The sequence below is a fragment of the Cydia pomonella genome, chromosome 21 (assembly GCF_033807575.1).
Source record: "Cydia pomonella isolate Wapato2018A chromosome 21, ilCydPomo1, whole genome shotgun sequence".
NCBI lineage: Eukaryota > Metazoa > Arthropoda > Insecta > Lepidoptera > Tortricidae > Cydia > Cydia pomonella.
In genome coordinates, this window is record NC_084723.1 from 11,487,144 (window position 1) to 11,501,047 (window position 13,904).

General features: G+C 36.9%; 1 protein-coding gene across 1 annotated transcript; it reads right to left on the minus strand.

Moving 5' to 3' along the window:
- Nucleotides 1-42: 42 nt before the first annotated feature.
- Nucleotides 43-13,073, minus strand: LOC133529900 (facilitated trehalose transporter Tret1-like). The gene is made up of 7 exons (XM_061867702.1): nt 12,950-13,073; nt 9,582-9,758; nt 6,434-6,636; nt 3,991-4,177; nt 1,927-2,309; nt 828-939; nt 43-351 (listed from the first exon to the last, which is right to left on the minus strand). Exons 1-7 carry the CDS (start codon nt 13,071-13,073, stop codon nt 71-73), a joined length of 1,467 nt encoding a protein of 488 aa, XP_061723686.1. The 3' UTR covers nt 43-70.
- Nucleotides 13,074-13,904: the final 831 nt, after the last annotated feature.

Below are 13,904 nucleotides of genomic sequence, written 5' to 3' on the forward strand. Positions count from 1 at the left end.
TTACCCACCTACCATCTTGCGAAAGGGCAGATATTTCAAGAATTCTCTGTATATATTTATTCTTACAAAACTATAATTTATCTGTATTCCCCAACTCATACTGAATCTCCGCAAAGCTCTTTCCACTTGTCTCCGGCACTTCACATGCTATGAAAACAGCTAGTATTACAGAGATCAGTCCAGAAATCCAAAATGTCAGCGCTGCCCCAATGCTGTCGACCAAGGAAGAAAAGTATCGGATTGTTAGGAAGCCAGGTACGGTGCCTATGAAGAGGGCAGTGGTGGATCCGATGCCTCGGGAACGGTCGTCAAAGAGTTCTGCTATGAGGATCCAGAAAAGAGAAGACGGGCCTGGAAGTTGAAGAAATGGTGTTTTATTCAATGGGAACACTTTGATTTGAAACTTGGTCTTAAGGTACCTACCGTTTGGACACAGACTGCACCATATTGTGGCACGACATTGCTACCAAAAATGTCAACATCGATGTTACTACCAGGATTTATGACAGTAACAGCAGCAATGCAGTCGAAAGTAATGTCACGCTGCAATCACGCAGGTACAATCTGAATCTGAACGGTTAACACAGAATGATTATCATATTTTGCTGTTTATGTAGAATTAGACTCCAATGTCCTTATCTTTGAACTACAGAAGGTAATGCGTGATGTAAAGCTTATACGAGGAGGCATACTTATGTCCAGAACTAGGAAAACAAAATTTCGTAATACATAGATAGACATCACGCTTTTCGTTTTTAATGTTTTGACTACTGTAAGGGACATATACATAATTGTAGTTTTCTCTCAAAAAATAGTTGAACAATTACCTGCACTGTAGCAATAAACGACGATTATTAAAGATACGAGTGGCAAAAAGTTCAAGAACCCGGATACGTTTGCGCCGTTCTCTGTGAGCTTGAAAAATGTTCCCAGTCCAACCTGCAGAAATATTAAAAACATGAACATAAATATGAAACCAACGCAAAGCGCCTTGCTTGGCATCAAGATTCAAGATCAAGTGAGGAATGTCGAGATCCTACACCCCACTAAGGTACAAGACGTGGGTTACGTCGTTACTAAACTAAAATGGAGTTTGGCGGGATATATTGCTAGGCAGAGTGATGGACCAAAATTTTAACGGAATGGTCGCCGCTTTCAGATGTAAGGAGCGCTTGGCTCTGGCTTGGCGTTGGCTTGTTTTTTTTTTTTTTTTTTTTTTTTTATTAGGTTTGTTGTGTCAGTTGTAGACACAGGGCCCTCGCTAGGGATACGGGCGACCCTGTGCCCGTGGTGACGTTTGTGAATGGCTGGTGTGATTTATGCGATGCCGGGTCCGGCATCACCATCAGTCAGAAAGCAATGGTGATGCTCGAGTTGAAGACCCGGCGTTGTTGTTGTGAGTTTTAATAGAACCATGGTCCCCGCGTTAAATACGGGCGGCCATGGTTCCTGGTTGAGATTTGTTGAGTTAGTTGGTTGAGATTAGTGTTGCGAAATATTTGAAATTGTAGATAAGATTAATTTTGAAATTTGCGATTGATTGTTATTTGTTGAAATTAGTAGATAAATGTTTGATTTTGAAGATGGGGTTTATGTTAGAGATTTTTGGTTGATTATACGTAATGGGACCGCAGTAGGTGTTATAATAATACTTAACGGACGCTGCTGCCCATCCGTCAGTTTTCCCTTAGTCGCCTTTTACGACACCCACGGGACGAGATGGGGTGGTGCTATTCTAAACGCCGGCACCACACGGCGGAAAGGCGTTGGCTTGTTGGGTGAACCACATTCAGAAGGATTCAGGTCACTTCTGGATGGTTAGCTCAGGACCGGTAAAAGTGGGTTACTAGAAGAGAGGCCTATGCTCAGCAGTGGGCGATAAAGGGATGATATGATAAGGTATATGTAAAGCTAAGTAAAGCTTACCATGCCAACAGTGAATCCAAGCAACGTCGTGACCAAAATAGGTTTCCTCCCAAATCTATCTGTAAGCAGCATAGTCGAAAAACTGGCTACAAGTTGTATAGCACCAATAATACCAGACGCCATTTCCGACCTTACGCTAGTTCGTGTTACGTCTAAAATCGTCTGCAGATATGTCGCCACACAGTTATATCCAATCAGGAACATTAAAAAACTTATACCACAAGGCTTTATAAGGGTTTTTAGGAACATTTTGTCCAGAAAAGCGGTGAGGGGGTTCAGTTTTATGTCAGTTTTGTTTGCTGAATATTCCTTTAGTTCTTCGTTGGCTTGATGTTCTGAACATCGAAGGAAGATGAGGACTTTTTTGGATTCTTCAAGTTTACCTGAAAATAAGTTTGTCAAGTACAAGCTTTTGTTGCCATGTATATATTAATTTTAGACGGTCTGTTTAAGACATCGACGTCTTTGCCGCCGTCAAAAAGTGACTCCCATACAATGGAAGTTACGTTCTCATTTTAACTTTTAACAGCACTATTTAATAAAATTACATGAACATTTACGTAAAATATAACTATGTCTGTTACTAAGTACAAGCAATTTATGTGCCTAAGTTATGTTCCTAAATAAAAGTAAGCAATAAAGATAGGTATTGATTGATTGATAAGTAGTTTTCGTTGCCAAAAAACGTTAAAATACAAAGAAAACGGAGGGGTATTGTATGTTAAACGGCGGCGGTAACTTTTAAGTTTAATACCTATTCAAGTCAAAAAAACTGATATCACAACATTGCCTTCTTTTCTTAGTAGGTTAAAAGCTACACAATACAAATACCAGCATAATTTCTTACATAATTACTATATCAAATGACTATCACTAATCCAAAGTCACATTGACATTTAGATTATGATAGCAAACAATAAACGTGCGAAGATATTATGAAACTATTATCCTAACTGGCGGGAGGTCAAAATGGTCACCCTAATGTATGTACTTGTAAGATACTTACCTACTTGTTATTTTAAGAACATAATGTAGCTCGTCGTATTCATATCAATATTATAACAAAAAATAAGGATCTTAGCCCCAATTTAATTACTCACGCAGAACAAAACGGTCCAGGTCCGGGCCGAGGCATACGGCATGAGACAATGGAGATCGTTCGCAAACCCAGTAGAAACGTTGGATTTAAGGTAAAAATAATGAATTAATATCGCTAAACTTTTCACTGCAGGTTTTTTTTTATTTCAAAGAATCTTGTTTTTTTTATATTCGTAATGCCGACCGTGCTGACCGTGACGACCTGTCTGGCCTAAGAGGTAGTGACCCTGCCTACGAAGCCGATGGTCCCGGGTTTAAGTCCTAGTAAGGGCATTTATTCGTGTGATGAGCATGAATATTTGTTCCTGAGTCATGGGTGTTTTCTATGTATTTAAGTATTTATAAATATGTATATATTATATATATCGTTGTCTAAGTACCCGCAACACAATCCTTATTGACCTTACCGTGGGACTTAGTCAATTTGTGTAATAATGTCCTATAATATTAATATATATATATATATATTGTTTGTTTTTTTTTATGCGTTTTAACGTACACTAGCTACTAAAACATGATAAGCCAAAATAGGTCTCAATGACCTGACCTTGACCTTTGACTTTTTTTTTAATTTATCGCCTGGAATATGCAAACATACAACTATGTACCGTCTCAGCCCTTTTACTTATAATGACAACTTTGTTACTTATAAAAATATATATAAATAAATAAAATATTTTTTTTACTTAGGTTACAAGTTATCGTTAATGCGACATTAATATGTGCTTTATATTGCATATACAATTTTAAAAAATACATAATTTACAAATATTTGCTTCTGAAGACAAAAAGAACCTGTAGTAAAAAGTAGAATCAAAACACGTTATGTTTTTTGTAGACTAAGTAACTGAAACTGAATTGTCGGATACCGTGGCCCGGGCCCGGATTGTTGTAGCGTCATCCTTAAACCGGCTTTGTTAATTGGTCTACTTACAAATCTGTGTATTATATTATATAGATAGGTACCTTTAGAAAACAGGAAACTCGGACTGTCCGGCAAAAATATAGTAGGTATGCTGGTCACTATAACGAAAACGGTGACCATGAGATTCAGATTGAAGTAGGATATGAGGGGTCCGACGCTAAGCATGATAACGACCCCCAACGAGGAAAATACCTGCAGCATCACTCCAAGGGCACCTCGGACTTCCTTCTGGAAATTATAAAACATCCATTGAATAAATATATAAATAAATACGACATTATAACACAAATTGACTAAGTCCCACAGTAAGCTCAATAATTAGCAATTAGCAGGCTTATGTTGAGGGTACTTACAATTAGACAGCGATATTTTATATAAATATTTATAAATACTTAAATAAATAGTAAACACCCATGACTCAGAAACAAATATCCATGCTCATCACACAAATAAATGCCCTTACCAGGATTTGAACCCGGGACCATCAGCTTCGTAGGCAGGATCACTACCCACTAGGCCAAACCGGTCGTTAATGAGAATGAAAATATTCCTCAATTTCGGTATAATTATGCACTTATGAATGATGAAAAACTAGGGATACTTTTCATCATGTTTTTGTTCAATAGGCCAGTCGCCTAGCCAAAGTGACAATCGCTATTGCTTTGACAACGAAACGCTTTATGCCTCTCTATCACTCTTCCATATTAGTGCGACAGTGACAGTTGCGTTTCAATCGTTACGGAGCGTAAGCTATTTGCACGTTGACTTTGCGGCTTGGTGAGTTGAGTTGAAATAAACCAAACCTGATAAGTTTTTCGAAAAATGAAAGGAAAGCCGGTCGATTTTGTTGGAGAAGGGCGAGACGAGAACGGAGCATTATTATTGGCCTGTCTGAGGGTCTGTAGGCTTGAGTCGGTCAGGACCGAAGAACTAAAATCCCACCACGGACCCAAAGGCACTAGTTCATCTTAAGCGCTCTTAATCGGTCTCGGTCCTTTAGTTCAGTAGTCGGTACGTCGGTACCTAGTAACAAATCGGTCGGGAGCGAATGATCGGAATGAATCAAGGTCAATAAAGTCAAGGTCAGCCACGGACCGGATCGATTTAACTAGCTCCTTCCTTTCTTTGAGATCTCGCGATTTGCTCCTGAACTAAATGAACTAAAAGAGCGAACTACCTAGTTCCTTTGACCAATTGACCGAAATTGGAGCCCTCTTTTTAACCTTTTACCAGGCTAAGGGAGATATATTTCCCACATATGGCACTTCAAACTTGTGTTCTATTTTCGATGAGTAAGACTGATATTCGATTTTCATTTTTGAACTGTCAGCCTGATAAAGGGTTAAAGACCGAGCGGGCACAACTCTAGGTCTCTCGCTTAATGAGCGTGTACAGCTGGTACGCTATGCTATAGGTATTGTCAAGAATGTGGAAACATATTTTTAATCTCGTCGCATTATATGTCTCCTATCGTTCACGGGTGCACGCATATGGCAACTCTATAAGTAGTGTACTTGCTTTGAGCCTCAAAGTAAATATTTTTATAGGAAAAGATGATGTTAAGAGATTGTATTATGTAAACGAAAGATACTAGCGATCCTGTTTGCATTTGCTGTTTGCAGTTAAAGCGCATAATTTGCTTTTCATTGTGTTGGGATTATGGTAAGAATAACGGAGATAAAACAATTGTTTAATTAAACAGACGACCTCATCTAAGACGGCAATACCGTGCAAGAGATATGACATATACATATTATAATTTTATTGTGTAAAACTTTTATTTACCAATCACAGTTTAATTTAATAGAGGGAAATGTTTTTTTGGTGGTATTCTAAGCTGCGGGCGGGGTAGGTATATGTATGTATGGGGAAAAGGATAACTATACAGTGGCATGTGTCAGATAATTGGCATTAAATAATAAATAAAGAACTTAATAAGGTGGTGTCTAGTCTGTGTATTCTGTCTATTAAATACTCGGATTATCGTATCGAAGTATCGGATGCTCATTCGTTGCACGTGGTACATATTGCACGCGAGCAGTTGACAAGCTTTTCACAAGGCGCATTCGTGGCGCGTTTGCCAGATCTGGAAGTTCAGGTTAACACATTCACTGTGCGGAACCCGCCTCGCCAGGCAAACCACTAGGAGGGTTGTTGATATAGGTAGCCATAGATAAAAACAGGCTACTTTTCGTGGCACCACTACTTGCTAAACCTACCGTGTTGCCAACATTATAATGTTATTTTCCCAACTACCTCTGTATTAAACGGGGTAACATAATAATGTTGTCACAGTATAATTATTATTTGACTGCTATCTTGAATGTAAACATAAATAAATCATGATACAAGAAAAGAGCGTTCTCCCATCTTAAAGATTACTCTGGTGTTCCAGATTTCCATGCGTAAAGGTAATTGCTTTTACCGTCGGGCAATTATTCTACTCATTTGTTTCTTGTATCATAAAAAAAAGAAAAAACATACACTTGCAATCTCCGAAGCGTAAACCGGCACGACTCCCAAAATGATCCCCTCAAACAGTCCATTAATGGCTCGGCCTAGCATGATCATCCACACTTCAGTAGCAATGAGGCACAAGATGGCTGACACTATGCTGAAGATGGCCGACAAGATGGCGCAGTGCTTACGACCAATGTAGTCTATGAGGCCGTAAGCTACTATATAACCTGGAATGGATTTTTTTTTTCAATTTTAATAACGGCCCGTGTCGAACTTTAAGATACGTCAAATATTAGTTCTAGATACGATATGGATCGAATATGTCAGTGTCAAAAGTGATTTTATTATTTGAAGAAACGTCCCTTTTGACTTTGACATATTCGATCCATATCGTATATTTGACGTATTTTAAAGTTCGAATCGGGCCGTTTGAGTAAAGAGCTTCCAAAAATGTATTTTCAATTTAGTTTCATTACTTAAAGTCAAATTATGTAAAAGTATGTTCTAAAATGTTAAATAATAACAAAAACTAGTACCAGACTTAAATACAGGCTGTTTATTTATGCACCTGCAATAATTAAAAAAATATTCACTCGTAAATTATTGGAGGTGCTTAATAAACAGCCTGTATAACTGAGTGTGGAATTGTAGATGCGGCTTTTTGGTTCCGGGTTCGTGCGATGTTCGTGTAAGTTAAGCGTTATAACTACATAAAATACAATAAATACTCTTTATTGCCCACCACACACAGTTTACAATACAAGTACAGAAACAAACAATTGTATAGAGGTCAGCAGGTGGTCTTATCGCTTCTTTTAAAGACCTTTGGATAGCGGAAATTAGAATATGCAATAGGTGTAGTGCAAGGAAAAGAATATAAACATTCGAACGGAATATAACCAAACAACACAAAACATTTATCTAAATATGCAAACATAAATATTAGTAAGTTATAACTATAACCATACATTAGTACATAAAAGGCTTTATATTAAATGAAGAAATAACAGTGTCGATAATTAAAACCTAAGGAAGGGAAAGATAGTATTCCTTAAGGTTAGCTTGGAAAGAGCTAATAGATTGTAAACGTCTTAACTGGACAGGGAGAGAGTTTCACAGATGATAGTCCTTAAATGAACAATTATAAAATTGAAATGGAAAGAGGAAGATGGTACAGATAGGAGCAAATTATGAGAGCATCTATATAAGAGAATTGAGATAAGTGAAACGCTCTTTGAGATAGCGGGGAGTACTCATACTCATAGTTTATTAATAATGTAAATTACAGGTCTGGCTTACATGACTAGTATAAATTACAGGTAGATAAATATACAAGATTCATAAATTTCTGAAATAAATTCAATTAACAAGTCGATTATTACGACATTATTACTATTATTATTATTTATTTAACTACATATATTTTGAGGTAAAGTATTCCTCGACACTTTAAAACGGCCGCTCAATAAGCCAATTTTTGAGTTTAGCCTTGAAACTCGCCAGGCTAGGCGCATCAGTTATGGACGTTGGTAAGTACCAAGTTACCAAGAGTACCAAGAGAGAGTACTATGGTTAAAAATAATACTGTAAAGAAAGCATGTGAAAGTACAGCGATGATGGACAAGGAGCTACTCAGCCACTTCAGTTAGGATCGAAAACTGGAAACATGGTCGTATTTGCGTTACTCAAATATGAACCGTATGCAGACGTTTTGAATACGCTCAAAATTATTGAGTTGCTTCTAAGTAAGATCAAGGTGTGATATATCTGCATAATCAAGAATAGAACGTCTAAGCAAGCGTAAATTAGAAATAGGCAGAAAATTATGAACTCGCCTGAGGGACCCTATAGCGGCAAACATCTTCCCGCTCACTTACATACTTAGCTTCAATACCTATAACACTATTATCACTTACAAGTACGATAAGTAAAAATATCATAATATCGTGTATCTAAATCTAGGGATTAAAATGCAATGAATTGTCTATATTATCTTATTTTGCAGATTGTATGTAATCTCTAGCTTTATTTTAACATAACACGCTGATTATGTATCAATATAAATAACACATGGTGACTTGCGTATTGAATTCTCAAAGCTTATGGTGCCGTAGGTTCGGCCAGCAGAGTTGAAAAATGATACCGAACCCTTTAAGGTTTTTATCGTACATTGTGCAACGAGGGGGGTAAGTGAAGTTTCGGATACGAGGGTGGTAATAAATTAAAGACCCGAGTTTGCAATATTCTTACCCCCGGAGTTACACACAAATGAAATGAAAATGAAAATGAAAATATTTAATTCAGACACCAAGTATCCATATTTTTGTCTACAAGATTGTGTTAGTAAAATAACAAGAAAAATCTTAAAAATAAAGTTAACATTAATGTTAGTGGAACACATAATGCTCATTGGATCTAACATGCATTGTCATCCAGTGAGTTATAAGAGGGCTATCCACCCTTTCCGCAATCACCCTCAGGAGAGTGTTGGTGCTGCCCCGCACGCGGTCCCACAGGGACGCCACCCTCTTACGCAGCACTGCGTGGAAACCGTCTGTGCTCCACTCAGCGAACATTGCTGACGCGCTGCAGCGCCAGGGCAGCCCCAATAAACCCCTGAAAGCGTTGTTTTTCATCACACTTGCGAAGAAAAAACTAAATTTTAAGTGAAATAATTCTAAAATACGGTGACATATCAAACATTCGTCCGCCATTTTGTAATTTCTTGACAGGTTAGGCATCGAAGGCACAGATCTATCCGGCATTCAGCCATGATTGAAAATTATGTAAAAATATTTTAGACGGCTGTTAAATTAATCAAATTAAATGATTTTAAACATAAACAAAAATATTAAATTATAAACGTCAGTATTTTATAAGTAAAACTCATTTATGCTACTTCGTTTGTATGAATAAATGAAATAATTTTTAAAACTCCTTAGGGATAAGGGTGATGACATTTTGACCAAAATACAAATATCTCAGTTCTGCAATGGAATTCCGCTTGTTGCCCATAGAACGCAATGAAGTTCATTGAAATACCTATCTAATGACCTAACTCTCATTTCTGTTGGTTTTTGGACCAGGCTCCATACAAAGTTGCCCATAGTCCTTTGTCTTGGCAACTTTCAATTTATGGCCCGCTATCGTATCTTATACGATCTATACTTACCAAGCGCCGCCATAAGGAACCCGATAGAACCAATCCAGGAAGCATCATCAGGTGATAAAGGGTGAAGAAGAACTGTCTCCGAAGAATTCGCCAACTTTACTAACACGGGGGATGCCCAGGAAGCTCCTAGGCCGAAGCTTAGGCAGTTCAAGTTTACTAGAAAAGAAATCACTGAAGGTTAGGTGGGGGCAAAGATACATTGATTAAGACGATTTCGTACTTCGAATTTGACAGGTAAACGAGATGGCGCTGTACAGCTCCATACATTTTGCTGTAGGTAACTCTGATGGTCAGAAGTTGACGTTTGACAATTCAATAACCGCAAAACATATGGCGCAGTACAGCGCCATCTGTTTTGGATGTCAACCTAAGGGGCACGTTTTTTTTTTCTTAGACTTTACCCCTCTATTTCTATTTTTTATTTTTTATTTTTTATTTATTTATTTAGGCAACAAACAGTCTTGTACAAAAAATAATGTAAACATAAGTAATGTGTTAATAGACCTTGAGTGCCCTACCTTAATAATAATAAGTAGCTAGTCTAGGAGCAGTAAGCGGAAAACAAAATTATCAGTTAGTAACAATAAAGTTAGCAATAACTTGAGTGAATCTGTATTCATTCATCCATGTATATGTATGCACGGGCAGGTTCGTTGATACTCGTACATACATCCACACGGGGTACACAAGAATATTATATACATAAGTTAATACCTACAATGTTACAATGTTATAAGTACTAATATGCAGAGGTTATTACAAAGGTGTAAGTATAACTACTTTTATTAATGTTACCTACTTAAAGAAACAGTTTGTTAATGTTTATAATTTCGATCTTAAGTGAGTAATAATTTGTTTTTTAAAACTTTCACAGGTTTTATACGAAAAAAGATCAATGTGGGATACATTTATATTGTAATAATTGAGACAACGGTTGAAGTAAGAATTTGAGCAATATTTTGTACGAGCGAAAGGGATAGCAAATAATTTCTTGTGGCGTGCAGTGCGTTGAGGTATTTTAAATAATAACCTACCAAGAAGTGAGGGGCAGTCAATAAAGTTGTTAATGATTTTGTAAAGAAACATTATATCAAACTGTGCTCGGCGATCTTCAAGTGTCAGCAATCCATAGTGAGAAAGACTATTTTTATATGAATTTCGACTCCGTCCCATACGGAAGTCGATAGATTTGAGAAATTTCCTTTGTACACGTTCTATTCTATTGATATGACACCTAAAGAAAGGGTTCCAAATGATACACGAGAAATCTAAGATTGATCTGACTAAACTGTAGTATAATATCATGTATGTAATTTCATGTTGGAAAGGCTTACAAACCCTTAATATAAAACCAAGTTGTTTGTAAGCCCTTTGAACAATGATATCTATGTGATTATTAAAAGTAAGTTTATTATCTATTATAACCCCGAGGTCACGGACCTTGTCAACCCTGTTTATATGGTGATTATATAATTTATAATTATGTGTTATTGGATTTTTGTTACGTGTAAATGTGATAATATTGCACTTATCAGGATTAAGAAATAGTTGATTAATCTCACAATATTCAGATAGAGAATTAATATCGGCTTGAAGCTCGCAACAATCATTGACTGTGTCAATAATCTTAAAAATTTTAGCATCATCGGCATATAACAGGTGATGACTGCGGCTAACTACATCACCAATATCATTTATATAAAGTGTGAATAGCAATGGACCAAGATGTGACCCTTGAGGGACACCTGAAGGAATGTAAAGAAAATCTGACATGAAACCTTTGATCGAAACAGCTTGTGAGCGGTTTGTGATGTATGACTTAATCCATCGGAACAAGTCGCCATGTATTCCGGCACTCCAGAGCTTCTCCAATAAGGTTCTGTGACTAATTTTATCAAAAGCCTTGGAGAAGTCCGTATACACGACATCGACTTGGCATTTGTTATTTAGTGCGGTTAGTAAATAATCAGTAAAGGAGACTAAATTGGACTCAACACAACGACCTTTGAAAAAACCGTGTTGATTTGGAGACAAAAAGTTGCGAACGGCAAAAGATAGATCATTAACTACAATTTTTTCTAATATTTTGCCAAATATACATAGCTTTGAGATTGGTCGGTATTGGGATACATCATCTTTTTTATTATTTTTGGGTATAGGGGTTATCAGAGCTTGTTTCCAGCGGTCAGGAAAAATACCCGATGTTAATGATTTTGTAAAAATATACGTCACTGGTATTGTCAGTTCCTTTGCGCATTTATTAATAAAAAGAGGATGTATTCCATCCGCCCCCGCCCCTTTATTTACATCAATTGATTTAAGCTGCTGAAACACAATATCAGAATTGATTTTTACTGAATTAATATTTAAGGGTGAGTTAGGATTATCATTAGTAAGTATGGTATCGGAATTACTAGTGTTTACAAAGACGGAGTTAAAGTATTTATTAAATAGGTTACAAATTTCTAAACTATCGGTAACATCTCGGTCTCCGTAGACAAACTTATGTGGATAATCTGAAGAGCCCTGTTTTGACTTTACGTAAGTCCAAAAATATTTGGGGTTCAATTTTATTTTATTTTCCACGTCTTGAATGTAAGTTTCATAACATACTTTCTCTAAATGTTTAGAGCGGCTTCTGAGAGAGGAAAAATAATCATAATCAGACTGCTGGCCATATTGCTTCCATTTTTTATGATATCTTCTTTTTTCGGACAATAGTTTAATTAATGGACGAGAAAACCAGGGTGGATAACGATTGGGCGAACATAGTTTTTTAGATGGAACGTAAAGAGCAATAAGTCTGTTAATAATTTCATAGAAGTAATCTACTTGTGCCTCTAAACCACTGAGTTTCGAAAATTCCTCACACCAATTTACGTCCTCCAACTCAGATTTTATTGCTTCGAAATTAGACAAATGGAATAACTTTTTAAAAGCGTTCGTATTGGGAGGTAAGGGCTCAATATACGATATGATTGTATTTACGTTGAGAGCGGGGTGGTGACCATCCTCCGGAGTAAGCGGTCGAGCGCATGAAGAAACCTCACATAATTTGTTACAAAAAATCAAGTCGAGAATTCGATTATTTCTATTTTGCACAAAATTAAATTGATAAAGTTGTGATAAGCTCATAAAATCAGCAACCATCGTCGCAGGATAATCGTCATTCGTAATAATACCTATACCTATGGAATTTGGGTCTCGAAACCACGAAGCATTTGTAACATTAAAATCGCCAACAATTAGGAAAGTATCATTTGGATGCTTGTCACATTCTTCATATATTCTATTTAATAAGCTAGTTAATAAATTGACATGGTTATGTCCATGCGGAATATAAGTGCAAATAATGTGAAAATAAGTACCGCGAGATGAATGAGTAGGACGAGACGCGGAGGCGGGCGCGTGCGCCGGTCCGGTAGGTATGCTCACCCACAGCTCGTCGGCCGGCGGCGGCGCCGCTAGCTCAGGCCGCAGCTCGGGTCGCATCGCGCCCCGGACCGCCACCGCTACCCCTCCTCCACGGGACAGGCCACTCACTAATGGGTCACGGTCCTTCCGAAAAACTATAAAACTGGGGTCGAAATATTCTGAGCTGTAAAAAGATTCATTAAGCCAAGTTTCAGTTAAACATATAATGTCATAGGAACTACTAAGTACGTTACTAAAAAACTCATTTGATTTTGTTCTCAATCCCCTCACATTTTGGTAGTAAATCGATATATTCAAGTCAGCTGCGCCTATAACAGGAAAATATCTTAGTTAATTTAAGCAGATGCACTTGCACGTATAAGTACCTACATAACATAGCAACAAGTAATATCGCTCCTTCCGACCGCCCGTGATAAACAACTTTTGTCTCAAATAGATTATCGTATTTGATTATAGTATCGTATTTCAATCAATTCTCATTGGTGGGCAAACTACGCGGCAAGAAAACCTATGACAACATTTCATTTTTTCAAGTGAGTTATATTATATTATGTCATATATCGAAATAATATTAACTTCTAAGGTACTCGTATACTTGTTTTTTATTTCTACAAATATGAATTCCAAAGGGCTGCAAGTTTAGTATTATGACGTCACTACTACGACTGAAAAGCTAAAAGAATATTTTACTAAGAGCCCACGAACAAACGTAAAACACAATTGACAATGACATTTGAAAATTATGACAATCGAACACAATTCAAATTTTATACATAAGTAAAATATTTTATCTTAAATACAGTCATGGGAAGAAAAAATAACTATTACCTTATACTTATTTACCGAAATGGTTTTCGATTTAGCCTATTTTAGAAAATTTGAAATGTT